General features: G+C 43.8%; 1 protein-coding gene across 1 annotated transcript in view; it reads left to right on the top strand.

Annotated features, from left to right (window-relative positions):
• LOC132796916 (dynein axonemal heavy chain 6) overlaps nt 1-11971 on the top strand; it is an 18248-nt gene continuing 6277 nt past the window's right edge. The window contains 22 exon segments of the mRNA XM_060808269.1: nt 1-896; nt 955-1099; nt 1365-1715; nt 1781-1876; nt 1934-2064; nt 2485-3059; nt 3125-3535; nt 3594-3984; nt 4042-4318; nt 4379-4993; nt 5662-6114; nt 6175-6998; nt 7062-7656; nt 7724-7873; nt 8716-9027; nt 9091-10018; nt 10079-10254; nt 10313-10535; nt 10537-10584; nt 10638-10823; nt 11339-11688; nt 11747-11888. Of these exon segments, the coding sequence (XP_060664252.1) occupies nt 104-896; nt 955-1099; nt 1365-1715; nt 1781-1876; nt 1934-2064; nt 2485-3059; nt 3125-3535; nt 3594-3984; nt 4042-4318; nt 4379-4993; nt 5662-6114; nt 6175-6998; nt 7062-7656; nt 7724-7873; nt 8716-9027; nt 9091-10018; nt 10079-10254; nt 10313-10535; nt 10537-10584; nt 10638-10823; nt 11339-11688; nt 11747-11888 (8172 nt within the window). The 5' untranslated portion in view covers nt 1-103.

Here is an 11971-nt window from a genome sequence, read left to right on the forward strand (position 1 = left end):
AAAATTGATTCACTCAGCACCTATCCATATATTTTGATAGATTTCGACCGGTATTGACAAAGTTGTATGCGGAGCACAACAGCTCAAGCCCAACAGCCTAAGGATGCCCACCAGTCAGGGGTCCATGGACCGGCACAGTGGGAACGAGATGGTCAACATGGATGGGGGCAGCGATAGCAACAGACCACCTCAAGGAGGCAGCACCATGATGAGTCGTTCGAGCCGGAAGACGAGCACGAAGAAGAGTGTGCGAACGGGATTTAAGGAACGACCCGATAAACTGGGCGCCGACAATACGCTGCAGATCAAAACTGGCGCATCGTTAATACCGGACTTGAACCTGATTATCAATCGTATGCGCAACATGAAGGACGATAGCTATGTGTATCTGGACTATATGCTGCCCAAGGACAGCGAATTCTTTACACCCTACAGTCTGCGTGAAATTCAATTCGCTCAGCTGAATATTCATAAGCCATATTACACGGTCACACGGCATGGCGTTACCTATTGGCGGGTGTCCGAGAACTTTTTCACACCTCTCAATCAGTGGCAGCAGGAATTCCAGCAGTTCCTCAGCATCATACAGATACGAACGTTCTCCATCTTTCGGCTATGGAAGGGCTTCAAGGTGTGGGAGATGACCATCAAGTGGCGCAAATTGAATGCAGCTCGCAATCATCTGCAGAACAATCTCTTCATTGTGATACCGCAATTGGCCAAGGCGATATTGCGTATGCGCTCCGATATCGTTGTCCTGGAACGTCTGAGCTTTGTGAATATCGAGAACATTGAGGAATGGCATCCGTTTTATTTCCTTGAGTTGCATATGCGCATTTACGAGCAGCTCAATTTTGTCTTTCACGAATTCCGCTCCTATGTGGGCAGAGCTCTATGTAAGTTATATTATTTGATATTATTAAGTTATTCTAATTTCTTTTAAACCCGCCTTAGATCGTTCGTGCACGGAAGCTATTATGGCACGTGGCTTCTATCCCGATGATGAGATCAATTACTATCCGTCGGTTAAGAAAATGCGGGAGGCGCACAGTTTTATGGATCGTGCGCGCAAACGTGCCTTCTGCAAAACCCTCACTAAGTAAGATCCTTCTACTTTGCTTTCCTTTCGATTCCTTCACTTTCGTTCCTTGCCTTGTTCTTTCCTGTCCCTTCCTTACCCTGTTTTGCTTTGCTTTCCTTTCGTTTCCCTTCTTGTCGTTTCTTGTACTGTTCTTTTCCGTCCCATCCTTTTCGTTGTTTAGATTTGCTTTCCTTTAATTTTCTTTCCCTTCCTTTCCTTTCTTTTTCTTTTTAATCCATATGCAATTTCCTTATATACATTTGGTTTTTCCTTACTTGTCCAGCTTTTTGAGCTACTGCGACATGATGCTCTACCAGGCGCTCTATCGCGTCACCATTCAGAGCTACGAGGATCTCAATCATGCGTTTAACGAGCATCATATTGTTGCACCAACAGAGGCGGAAATCAACCGTCACGATCGTTTGGATGCCAAAGTAGAGAAGACACGCCCATCGAATGCACCGCAGTCACCATTTTTCCTTGCCTCTTTGCGTCTGCTGCCCGATCGCATTGAAGTTGAGCCGCTGGAGGATGTACTCAAATTAATTTTTCAGCGCATCACTGGCTTGATACTGGAGACTGTGCTCGATATTCCAGCCTTTACTACAGATGCGGAGTACACGCAGTTCACTCAGTAAGACGAAAAATATACTGGAATTTCCATTACTATGCTTTATTTCAACTTTGACTTATTGTTAGACCTTCGATCATGGGACGTCAGGAAGAGTGCTTGTATCAAAGTGCACCTGATTTGACTTTTCTGCTAAAACAGGATGCCTCCTTCAATTTCAATAGGTACGTGTGTGTGTTGTGACTTTTTTTGAGCACTTTTCATTTGGAATCCACTTGCAGAAAGAACATCTTTGTCCTGCTGCATAGCGCCTACGAGATGGCGCATTTGTATACGGCACGTTTTCGAGCCATTCGCGAGAACTACGAGATTGATGCGACAACAGACCCTGAAGATCTCAGCACCGAGAGAGGTAAGTCAAGTTATTAGATTAAAAATATTGTTCCAGTCCCCAAATTTACAAAATAAACCAAATTATTGCATTAAAACAATTGTAAGATGTTACAATACAGTAAATAATGATTTATTTTTTTATGAAAGAATTAAATCATGTTGATGTGTCTTAATCTTCATATTTCTGATATATAAATATAATACAATATAACTTTCTTTAATATAAAACTGGAAATAATAACAAGCTAGAAAATATTGAAGCTTATATAATACAAAAAAGGATTTATGAAATAAAAGACTGTAGATTATATTACTTTCCCTATTTAACTGCCAAAATATCGCCTCTCTCTCTCTCTCTCTCTCTCTCTCTGTGAACTTCTGTTTATTTCTTTGTTACTATTGCTTTCCATTTTTTATATTTGTCTTAATTCTCCCTTAGACCTCACTGCCTTGCGGAACTACTGCGATCGCTACTGCAATAATTTGCGTGCCTTGGACGGTATTCTTGATCACGTTTTCCTTGGGCTTTTAAAGCTGGGTCAGAGCGGTTTTAAAGATGCAGTTACGCCGGTGTGTCAGCGCTTGCAGAATGTGTTGGCCATCTATCTGCCACAGCTGGCCGAGGAGGAGACTACCAAGTTGTATGAGGACGCGCAGGATTTCTATGGACGCATCGGTTATGAGCCCACAGCGACACTTCCGTTGGTTGAGCACATACGATTCCTGGACAACTGTCACGAGGAGCTGGATGAGCTATTCAAGACAGTCGACTATGTTCACGATCTGTTGCTAATCATCAAGGACTTTAACATACCCATCGACGATGAACGCAAAGAGGATTACATGGATACAGAGGACTATCTGAATCGCACAAAGGAAAGTCTCGCAGAGATTATGGAGAAGCGACAAGAATTTATCAATCAGTTGGACGAGGCCATGCAGGAGGATATACTGGGGCTCAAGGAGGATATACACGAAGTAGCCGTTGAAGCCCTTGAGAATTGGCTGCTGATGGTGAGTACTGCATCCTTCGATTCGTTCACTCTATCAGCTGCTTTTGCCTTTTCCATTTCCTTTAGAGCAATTCCGATCGCAATGCAGTGAATGACAAGTTAGATGAGCTCTTGAACCGCATGAATGTATGCCGTGAAAGAGCCGACGAGCTGATTGGCTATCAAAAAGAGTTTAGAATCGATCTGACCATGTACGACGAAATGTCCTCGGGATTCTACGACATACGCATGCGACAGAATCTTTACAAAACCCTCATCGACTGGGAGGAATCATTGTCGAGCTGGTTGGCCGCGGACTTTAATACGCTTGTTGTGGCCGATATGATCGATTTGAATGCCAGAACCATAAAGAATTGCTTGCAGTTCCAGAAATATTTGCCCGACAATGATATTGTGCCAGTGCTGCACAAATCTGCTGAGGAATTCAAAGACAAACTGCCCGTTCTTGGATATTTAAGGAATCCGAATTTGCGTGCGGTAAGCTACAGAATTTCCGAGCCCTAATTCCTTCGTGACACTTTGCTTTGCTTGACAGCGTCACTGGACCGAGATTGAGGAGTTGTTGGCTAGAAAATTCTTCCAGGAGAAGGACATAAGGATTAACACCTACGAAGAGTCGCATGCCTTCGATGATGAGAGCAATGCAGAAGCTCTAATGCAAATATCCTCCCAGGCAACAGGCGAAACACAGCTCGAAAATATGCTCAAGGGCATCGAAACCATATGGAAGGAGACCGAACTGGCCATTGCCATGCATCACGATCAGAAGGACGTCTTCATACTGGCCGGCACCGAAGAGTTGCAGGCCGTGCTGGACGATGCTAATGTCAATATCAACACCATAGCTGCATCCAAGTTTGTGGGACCCATAAAGACGCGCGTAGATGAATGGATTGCGGCACTAGATCAATTCGGCAAGACCTTTGGTAAGTTTGACTGCGACAAATATGATGGAAATATATATTCTTTATATGTTTAAAAAGAGGCATGGATGGATTGCCAGGGCGCCTGGATCTATCTGGAGGCGATCTTTGCCTCGGCGGACATACAGCGTCAGCTACCCCACGAGGCAAAGATGTTCAATCAGGTGGACAAGAACTTCAAAGAGATTGTGCGACAGGCGAAAAAAGTCGCTCTGGCTCTGCCCACCATGTCCAGCGTGGAGGTCTACGATATGCTCAGGGAAGACAACCGATTGTTAGATTTGATATCACGCGGCCTCGAAGCCTATTTGGAAGTCAAGCGTGTGGTTTTCCCCAGGTACATTTATTGTAACTTGCATCATTAGTGATATATAGATAACAACAACTTCTTTGCTAGATTCTACTTTCTATCCAATGATGAGTTGCTGGAGATATTGGCACAAACACGTGTGCCTCAGGCTGTGCAGCCGCATCTGCGCAAATGCTTCGATGCCATCTATCGCCTTGAGTTTGGTCAGAAAGAGGGCGGCGATGGCAAAATGATACCTACCAATGATATCATTGCCTTCCTATCGCCTGAGGGAGAGAAATTGCAATTTGGCAAAGGACTCAAAGCACGCGGTGCAGTCGAGGAATGGCTCAGCAAAGTGGAGGATGCCATGTTTGTATCCTGCAAGCGATACATGCGCTTTGGCTATCAATGCTATGCGGCCAAGGAGCGTGACGAATGGTTCCAGGATCATCCCAATCAGGTCGTAATTACCGTCTCGCAGGTGTACTGGGCAACCGATATTCATCGCATCTTCGACGTCAAGGAGAAAACCCAAATGGGCGTTATCGAGAAGATGACCAAGTTCGAGGCGAAATGCCTGCAAGATTTGGGCGCACTTGCGGCGCTAACACGAAAAAATATTAGCTCACTGCTAAGAAAAATACTTTGTGCTCTGATTACCATCGATGTGCATGCCAAGGATTCGGTGCACATGCTCATCGAGAAGGGTGTCTACAACTCGTAAGTACCCAAGCTACATTCTTTATATGTGAACTTCTCTATCGGCTCAAGAGGACATTTGTCTCGGCTAAGGTGTATTTGACTAGGATAAATTCAGTTTCCGCATCAGCAAGCTTTTGTCTTTGCTAAGGGGGAATTTCTACCACAGCTTAGCCAGAGATCTGTCCAATCTAAGCGAAGTTTCCATATTTTTCTCAAGCTTTAGTGAATTTCTACAACAGCCTAAGACAGAAAGTTATCTCCGTTTAGCTGAAATAATGGGAGATATTCTATTTTCGCTTAAACACAGATCTGTCAAACCTAATTTGTTTTGTTTCAGGCTAACGGTAAACTGAGTTTTTATCCTCGATCTATTTTGAGCTCTGGTGCATTTCTGCTAAAGCACCGATTTACCAAATTTATGCAACACCCTAAGACAAGCTTTTACCCTTGCTTAGCTGAATTCGCGCATCGACTAAGTCGAATTTCTTTCTAAATTAAACTGGGTTTCCACTTCAAATTTGTCTTGAGCTCGTATATCTGTTTTTTTAAGCTAAATTTCTGTTTCAAACTAAGGCCTGTCTCGATTAAGGGATTAAGTTTTGCTTAGCTTAGACACAGCTAAGTTTTTATCTAAAACCTCTTTCGAACTATGTTGAATTTGCACTAAAATACTGCATTAATTTCAGCACCGACTTCAACTGGCTAAAGATGCTGCGCTTCTATTGGGCCATCGAATCGGAGACGGTTTATTCCCGCATGGCCGCTGCCAACATACCGTATTACTACGAATATCTGGGAGCTGGTGGAGTGCTGGTGCTTACGCCTCTGACTGATCGCTGTTACCTCTGCCTGATGGGCGCCTTCCAGATGGACTTGGGTGGAGCACCCGCTGGACCTGCGGGGACGGGCAAAACAGAGACCACCAAGGATTTGGCTAAGGCGTTGGCCAAACAATGTGTTGTGTTCAATTGCTCAGATGGACTCGACTACAAGATGATGGGACGTTTCTTTTCGGGTTTGGCACAATGCGGTGCCTGGTGCTGTTTCGATGAGTTCAATCGCATTGATATCGAGGTGCTGTCTGTGATTGCCCAACAACTGATCACCATACGTACAGCTAAGGTGATGAAGGTAAAGAGGTGAGAGCGAAACCATTTAAATCAAATGATAGTTTGATTTTATCGAAAATATTCTCTAAGGTTTGTCTTTGAGGGTCGCGAAATTAAGATCAACCATTCGTGCTGTGTATTTATCACAATGAATCCAGGATATGCAGGTCGTACCGAGCTGCCCGACAATCTGAAGGCACTGTTTCGACCCATATCGATGATGGTGCCAGATTATGCGCTCATCTCCGAGGTGATTCTTTACTCAGAGGGCTTCGAGGATCCCAAGATCTTGGCACGCAAAATGGTGCAAATGTATCAGTTGTGCAGTCAACAGCTAAGCCAACAGAATCATTATGATTTTGGTATGCGTGCCGTCAAATCGGTGCTGGTCATGGCCGGTGCCCTGAAGCGTGCGTCGCCCAAACAACGCGAGGATATCACCCTGATTGCTGCACTGCGTGACTCGAATATACCAAAATTCTTGGCCGACGATGCGATACTCTTTCGCGGCATACTCAGCGATCTGTTTCCGGGCGTCGATCTGCCGGATTCGCAGCATCCCCACCTGGAGGCAAGTCTGCGCTTGGGTCTGCGGCAAAAGAGTCTTCAACCGGTGCCGACAACGATACGCAAGTGTCTGCAGCTCTACGAGACAATGTGTGTGCGTTGGGGTGTCATGACTGTGGGTCCCACAGGCGGTGGCAAGTCGGTCGTTCTGCATGCCTTAGAATTTGCCTTGGCGCATCTTTTTGAAAGCGAGGTACAGGATCCTAATTTCCGTCCTGTTGTCATACAAACCATGAATCCAAAGGCAGTCAATATGAATGAACTTTACGGCTATGTGGACCCCAAGACGCTGGAGTGGCAGGACGGACTGCTCGGTCTGGCAGTGCGCACTGCGGTCAATGTAGAGGGTAAGTTCCGGGGGGGCAAATCAGCAGGTTATTTCAAATGAAAACATTTCCGTTTCTGGTTAGATGAGATTCATCAGTGGATCATGTGCGATGGTCCCGTGGATGCCGTGTGGATTGAGAACTTGAACACGGTGCTCGACGATAACAAGATGCTTTGTCTGGCCAACTCGGAACGCATCAAGCTAACCGCCTGGATACACATGCTCTTCGAGGTGCAGGATCTGCTGCAAGCCTCTCCAGCCACCGTCTCACGTTGTGGCATGGTCTATGTGGATCCCGGGGACCTTGGCTGGATACCTTTGGTGGATACGTGGCGGGAGCTGGACATGTCACACAAATTGCCGCCAAAGTTGGCTGAATTTCTCTATCAATTGTTCATTGGTTACTTTGAGAAGGCATTGAAGATCGAACGCAAACGTGCCTCCTACACAATACATCAAGTGTTGGGCTCCAAGGTGCGTTTGTGCTGTGCTCTCATCTCATCACAGTTGGAAGTGACACGCTGGTCGACCTTGCCTGAAGAGGAGGCCAAGAATTTGATAACCAAAATATTTACATGGTGTGTGCTCTGGGCACTTGCCTCAAATTTGCGAGATGCGGAGAAACTATCCTTTGAGGACTTTTGGGGCCGAGCCATGGCCGTTCATCCAAATATGGAGTAAGTGCTAAAAGTATTCAGCAAACTCTCAGCTGTTGATTGGATTTTGTGTTTATTTTTTGTATAGCATGCCGGAGCGATCCATGTGGAACTATCGCGTAAACCTGGAGACCAACGATTGGGGCAACTGGAACGAAATTATGCCAAAGTTTATCTATAGCTCCGAGGTGTCCTACTACGATATGCAGGTGCCCACCGTGGATACCACTAAATATGGGTAAGTTACAATTTAGATCAGACTTTCATTTCATCATAGAATTAATGAAAAAGTCAATGGAATGCTCCAGCAGGGATATCATAAAGTACTTTTAATGTGTAGTTACATTAGTGTGTAGTACAATTATGTGTAGTTCAATTAGTAATCAAATCACCTAGATTAACAGCTAAAAATATAACATTCGACTGTTAATATTGCAAGTTCTCTGAAGTTCCAACGATACTAATTTAAAGATGGAAATTTTGAAATAGTTTGACTGAAATAATAATAATTTAAATGTTATCATTACTGACTATTTAAAAAAAATGCCATTACTGAACATTTTAATTTATCATTTATCTCACATTCGAATCAGACTATTTAAAATATGCTAAGATTATCGCGAATATATTATAGAAATTCGATTTTATCTTTTTGAACGAACTGAATGCTTAAAAATAACTAACATAAAATTAAATTTATAAAACATAAATTAATTACATATATCCCAAATTCCACTCTACCTTTTTCGACAAAATGCTAAGTTAAATTAAATGCTACAAAAAAACGTTTTGCGACTCTCTTCGCATTCGATCATTCTCAATTCTCACTATTTGAAAGATGCTAACATTGATTTGACTTCGTTAAAATAGCTAAAATGAAATTCATAATGCATCTAGAAATACTTAACGAGTATCTTAACATTCTCAGTTTTTGAAAGGTCAATACTTAAAAAATTATCTGAAATTAAATTTAAAAATATTAAATTTAGACTACTTTAAGAATATAGTAGCATTATTTAAATTAACTACATTTTAAATTAAAATTATACCCCATTCTGATTTTTGTTGACTTGCTTGCAGTTATGTAGCAGATTTGCTCTTCAAGCGCGATTTTCCGGTCATGTTCACCGGTGAAACAGGCGTGGGCAAAACCGTGCTCGCCGTCAGCTGCATGAAACGTCTGTCCGAAGGCAAAGTAATTCCGATTGTGCTCAACTTTTCGGCCCAAACGAGCAGCTTGCGCACCCAGGAGATGATTGAGGGACCGCTGGAGAAGCGCAAGCGGACCCAACTCGGTGCCCCAGTGGGCAAGACCGTCATCATATTCATTGACGATGTGAACATGCCCAAATTGGACACGTACGGCAGTCAACCGGCAATCGAGCTGCTCAGGTTTGTGATACACCAGACGTATACATAATATATTGTACTTGACCCTTTGCAACGTACTTGTAGACAATTCCTGGACTTTAAGGGCTTCTATGATCGCGAGAAACTCTTCTGGAAGGACATACTCGATGTGGTACTAGGCTGCGCATGTGCACCTCCAGGAGGTGGTCGCAATCCACTCACGCCGCGCTTTGTGCGCCACTTTGCGCTCTTCTCGCTGCCCAAACCCAATGAGGAGACGCTCACACAGATCTTCAACGGCATTCTCTTCGGCTTTCTAGAGACATTCTCCTCGGCCATTCGCTCGCTCTCCGAGCCCATGGTGCACGCCTGTGTCGATGTCTATATGCGTGTGGCCAAGGTAATGCTGCCCACGCCGGATCGATCGCATTACATATTCAACTTGCGCGATCTGTCCAAGTGCATACAGGGCATATTGCAGGCAAACAACATGTACTACAACATGGAGAATCAGATATTGCGTTTATTCTATCACGAGACAACACGCGTCTTTCACGATCGCCTCATCAATGCGGAGGACAAGGCGATCTTCAAGACGCTGATGAACGATGTATGTCGCGATCACTTCAATCGCGATGTTGTGCAGCCCGACGAACCCGAAGTGCTCTTCGGTGACTTCATGATATTTGGCAAGCCGAAGAACGAGCGTGTGTACGACGAGATCAGGGATCAGAGTAAGCTGGAAAGCGTGCTCAACGATTACATTGTCGATTACAATTCGATGGCCGTGGGCAAGCAAATGAAATTGATTCTATTCCAAGATGCCATGGAGCATACGGTGCGTTTAGCCCGCCTCCTGCGCAGCGATCGTGGCAATGGTCTGCTAGTGGGCGTGGCCGGCATGGGTAAACAGTCCCTGACCCGACTGGCGTCCCATGTCAACGAGTACAATTGCTGGCAAATCGAAATGCGACGCAACTACGATCTGAATGCCTTCCACGAGGATTTGCGAGTGCTCTATCGCATCGGCGGGGTTAGTAGACAAAACTCTGCTTTGTTCGGGCTATATGTAATCCTTTATTTTCTTGTGTAGATTGATAACCAGCCAGTGACATTTCTGCTTATCGACAGCCAGATTGTGGAGGAGGAGTTTCTCGAGGATATTAACAATATTTTAAACTCGGGCGAAGTGCCCAATCTCTTCGAGGGCGACGAGTACGAAAAGGTTATTCTTGACGCTCGCGATGCGTGTAATGCCAGCAAAAAAAGATGGGGTAAGCTTACTTGCTTTACTTTAGTATGGTTAAATTAGACTCTTCTGCTCTCCTCAGGGTTGTCAACGCGATGATATCTACAAGTTCTTCATCAACCGTGTGCGCAACAATCTCCACGTAGTCATGTCGATGAGTCCCGTGGGCGATGCCTTCCGCCGGCGTTGTCGCATGTTCCCCTCTCTGGTCAATTGCACCACCATCGATTGGTTCACCAGCTGGCCCACCGAGGCCCTTTACTCCGTTGCCCTTGGACTGCTCACGAAGATTGCCCCCCAATATGAACGAACGCGTCTCGCTGGCCAGCACCACAGTCTTTATGCACAAGGTGGGAATTCCCTTCTATTTCTTAGACAGCACAACTTAATATGCAAATTTCAGACTGTTGAGGATGCCTCGGTGCGTTTCTACAAGGAGATGAAGCGGCATTACTATACCACGCCCAGCAGTTATTTGGAGCTGCTGAAGCTCTATCAGAGTCTGTTGAAGGTCAAGACTCAGGAGATTATTGCCAAGCGTAAGCGCATTGCCAGCGGTCTCAATAAGCTGTTGGAGACCAATGAAGTGGTAAGAAATAACTTAACTAGCTTAGATTAACTTAAACGGCTTATATTGTTGTTGACAATCTGGTATTTTTTTTACCGTTGGTATCTTTTGAATGTAATAGTATATCGATATATCTTTTTTTTTTTTGGTATATTATATATTTATATTTATATACCATATATTTTGTAAATTTTAAAAATAGTACCGCACTGTTTTACTTTTATTAAAAATAGGTAGCGGGTATTTCACAGCCGATCACACTCAATTAATTTTGTTGCATCTGAAAACATACAAAATGTATTAATTATAATTTAGTTGACATATAATTGTAAATTTGTTGTGATCTTCCTAGGTTTTATTTATTTTTATTTAAGATTCAAATTTGATATTCCGTTTTTAGTTCAACATTGTTTTCGTTTATATCTACATATATCTATCTATCTATAAAAATTACGTTTTTTGATTAATTTCTATTTTTTTTGTAAATTTAATGTGAAAACTGGACACTATTTTTTGCTAAACTGCTTACATTATAGATTGCAGTCATGCAGAAGGAATTGGAGGTAATGGTGCCACAGCTGGATGAAAAATCGGCCATGATGAAGGCGCTCGTGGATAATTTGACAAAGGAAACGAAACAGGCCGATGCTGTCAAGCAAGGCGTCATGGAGGACGAGGCGAATGCCAAGGAGAAGGCAGCCATTGCTCAGGCCATCTCCGAAGATGCCAGCAAAGATCTCGAGATCGCAATGCCAGCACTACGCGAATCCGAGGAAGCGCTCAAAGGTCTCACCAAGGCAGATATCAACGAGCTAAAATCCTTTACCACGCCGCCAGCTTTAGTGCAGTTTTGCATGGAGGCCGTTTGCATTCTGCTGGGTGCCAAGTGAGTAACCATAAGTGAATTTAATGAAAGTATAACGATTGATCATTATAATCAATAGACCCACATGGGCGTCAGCCAAAGCTATTATGGCTGACATCAATTTCATTAAGCGACTCTTTGAATACGACAAGGAGCACATGAAGGAAGACGTGCTTAAGAAGGTCAAGAAATACATTGACCACAAGGACTTTGTGCCAGCTGTAAGTATAAAGTTTAAAATACACTGAAGATCGTTTATACGCAATAAAATATAATTATTAAAATGTCTCTCCTAAAAAGGAAT

The sequence above is a fragment of the Drosophila nasuta genome, chromosome X (genome assembly GCF_023558535.2).
Source record: "Drosophila nasuta strain 15112-1781.00 chromosome X, ASM2355853v1, whole genome shotgun sequence".
Lineage (NCBI taxonomy): Eukaryota > Metazoa > Arthropoda > Insecta > Diptera > Drosophilidae > Drosophila > Drosophila nasuta.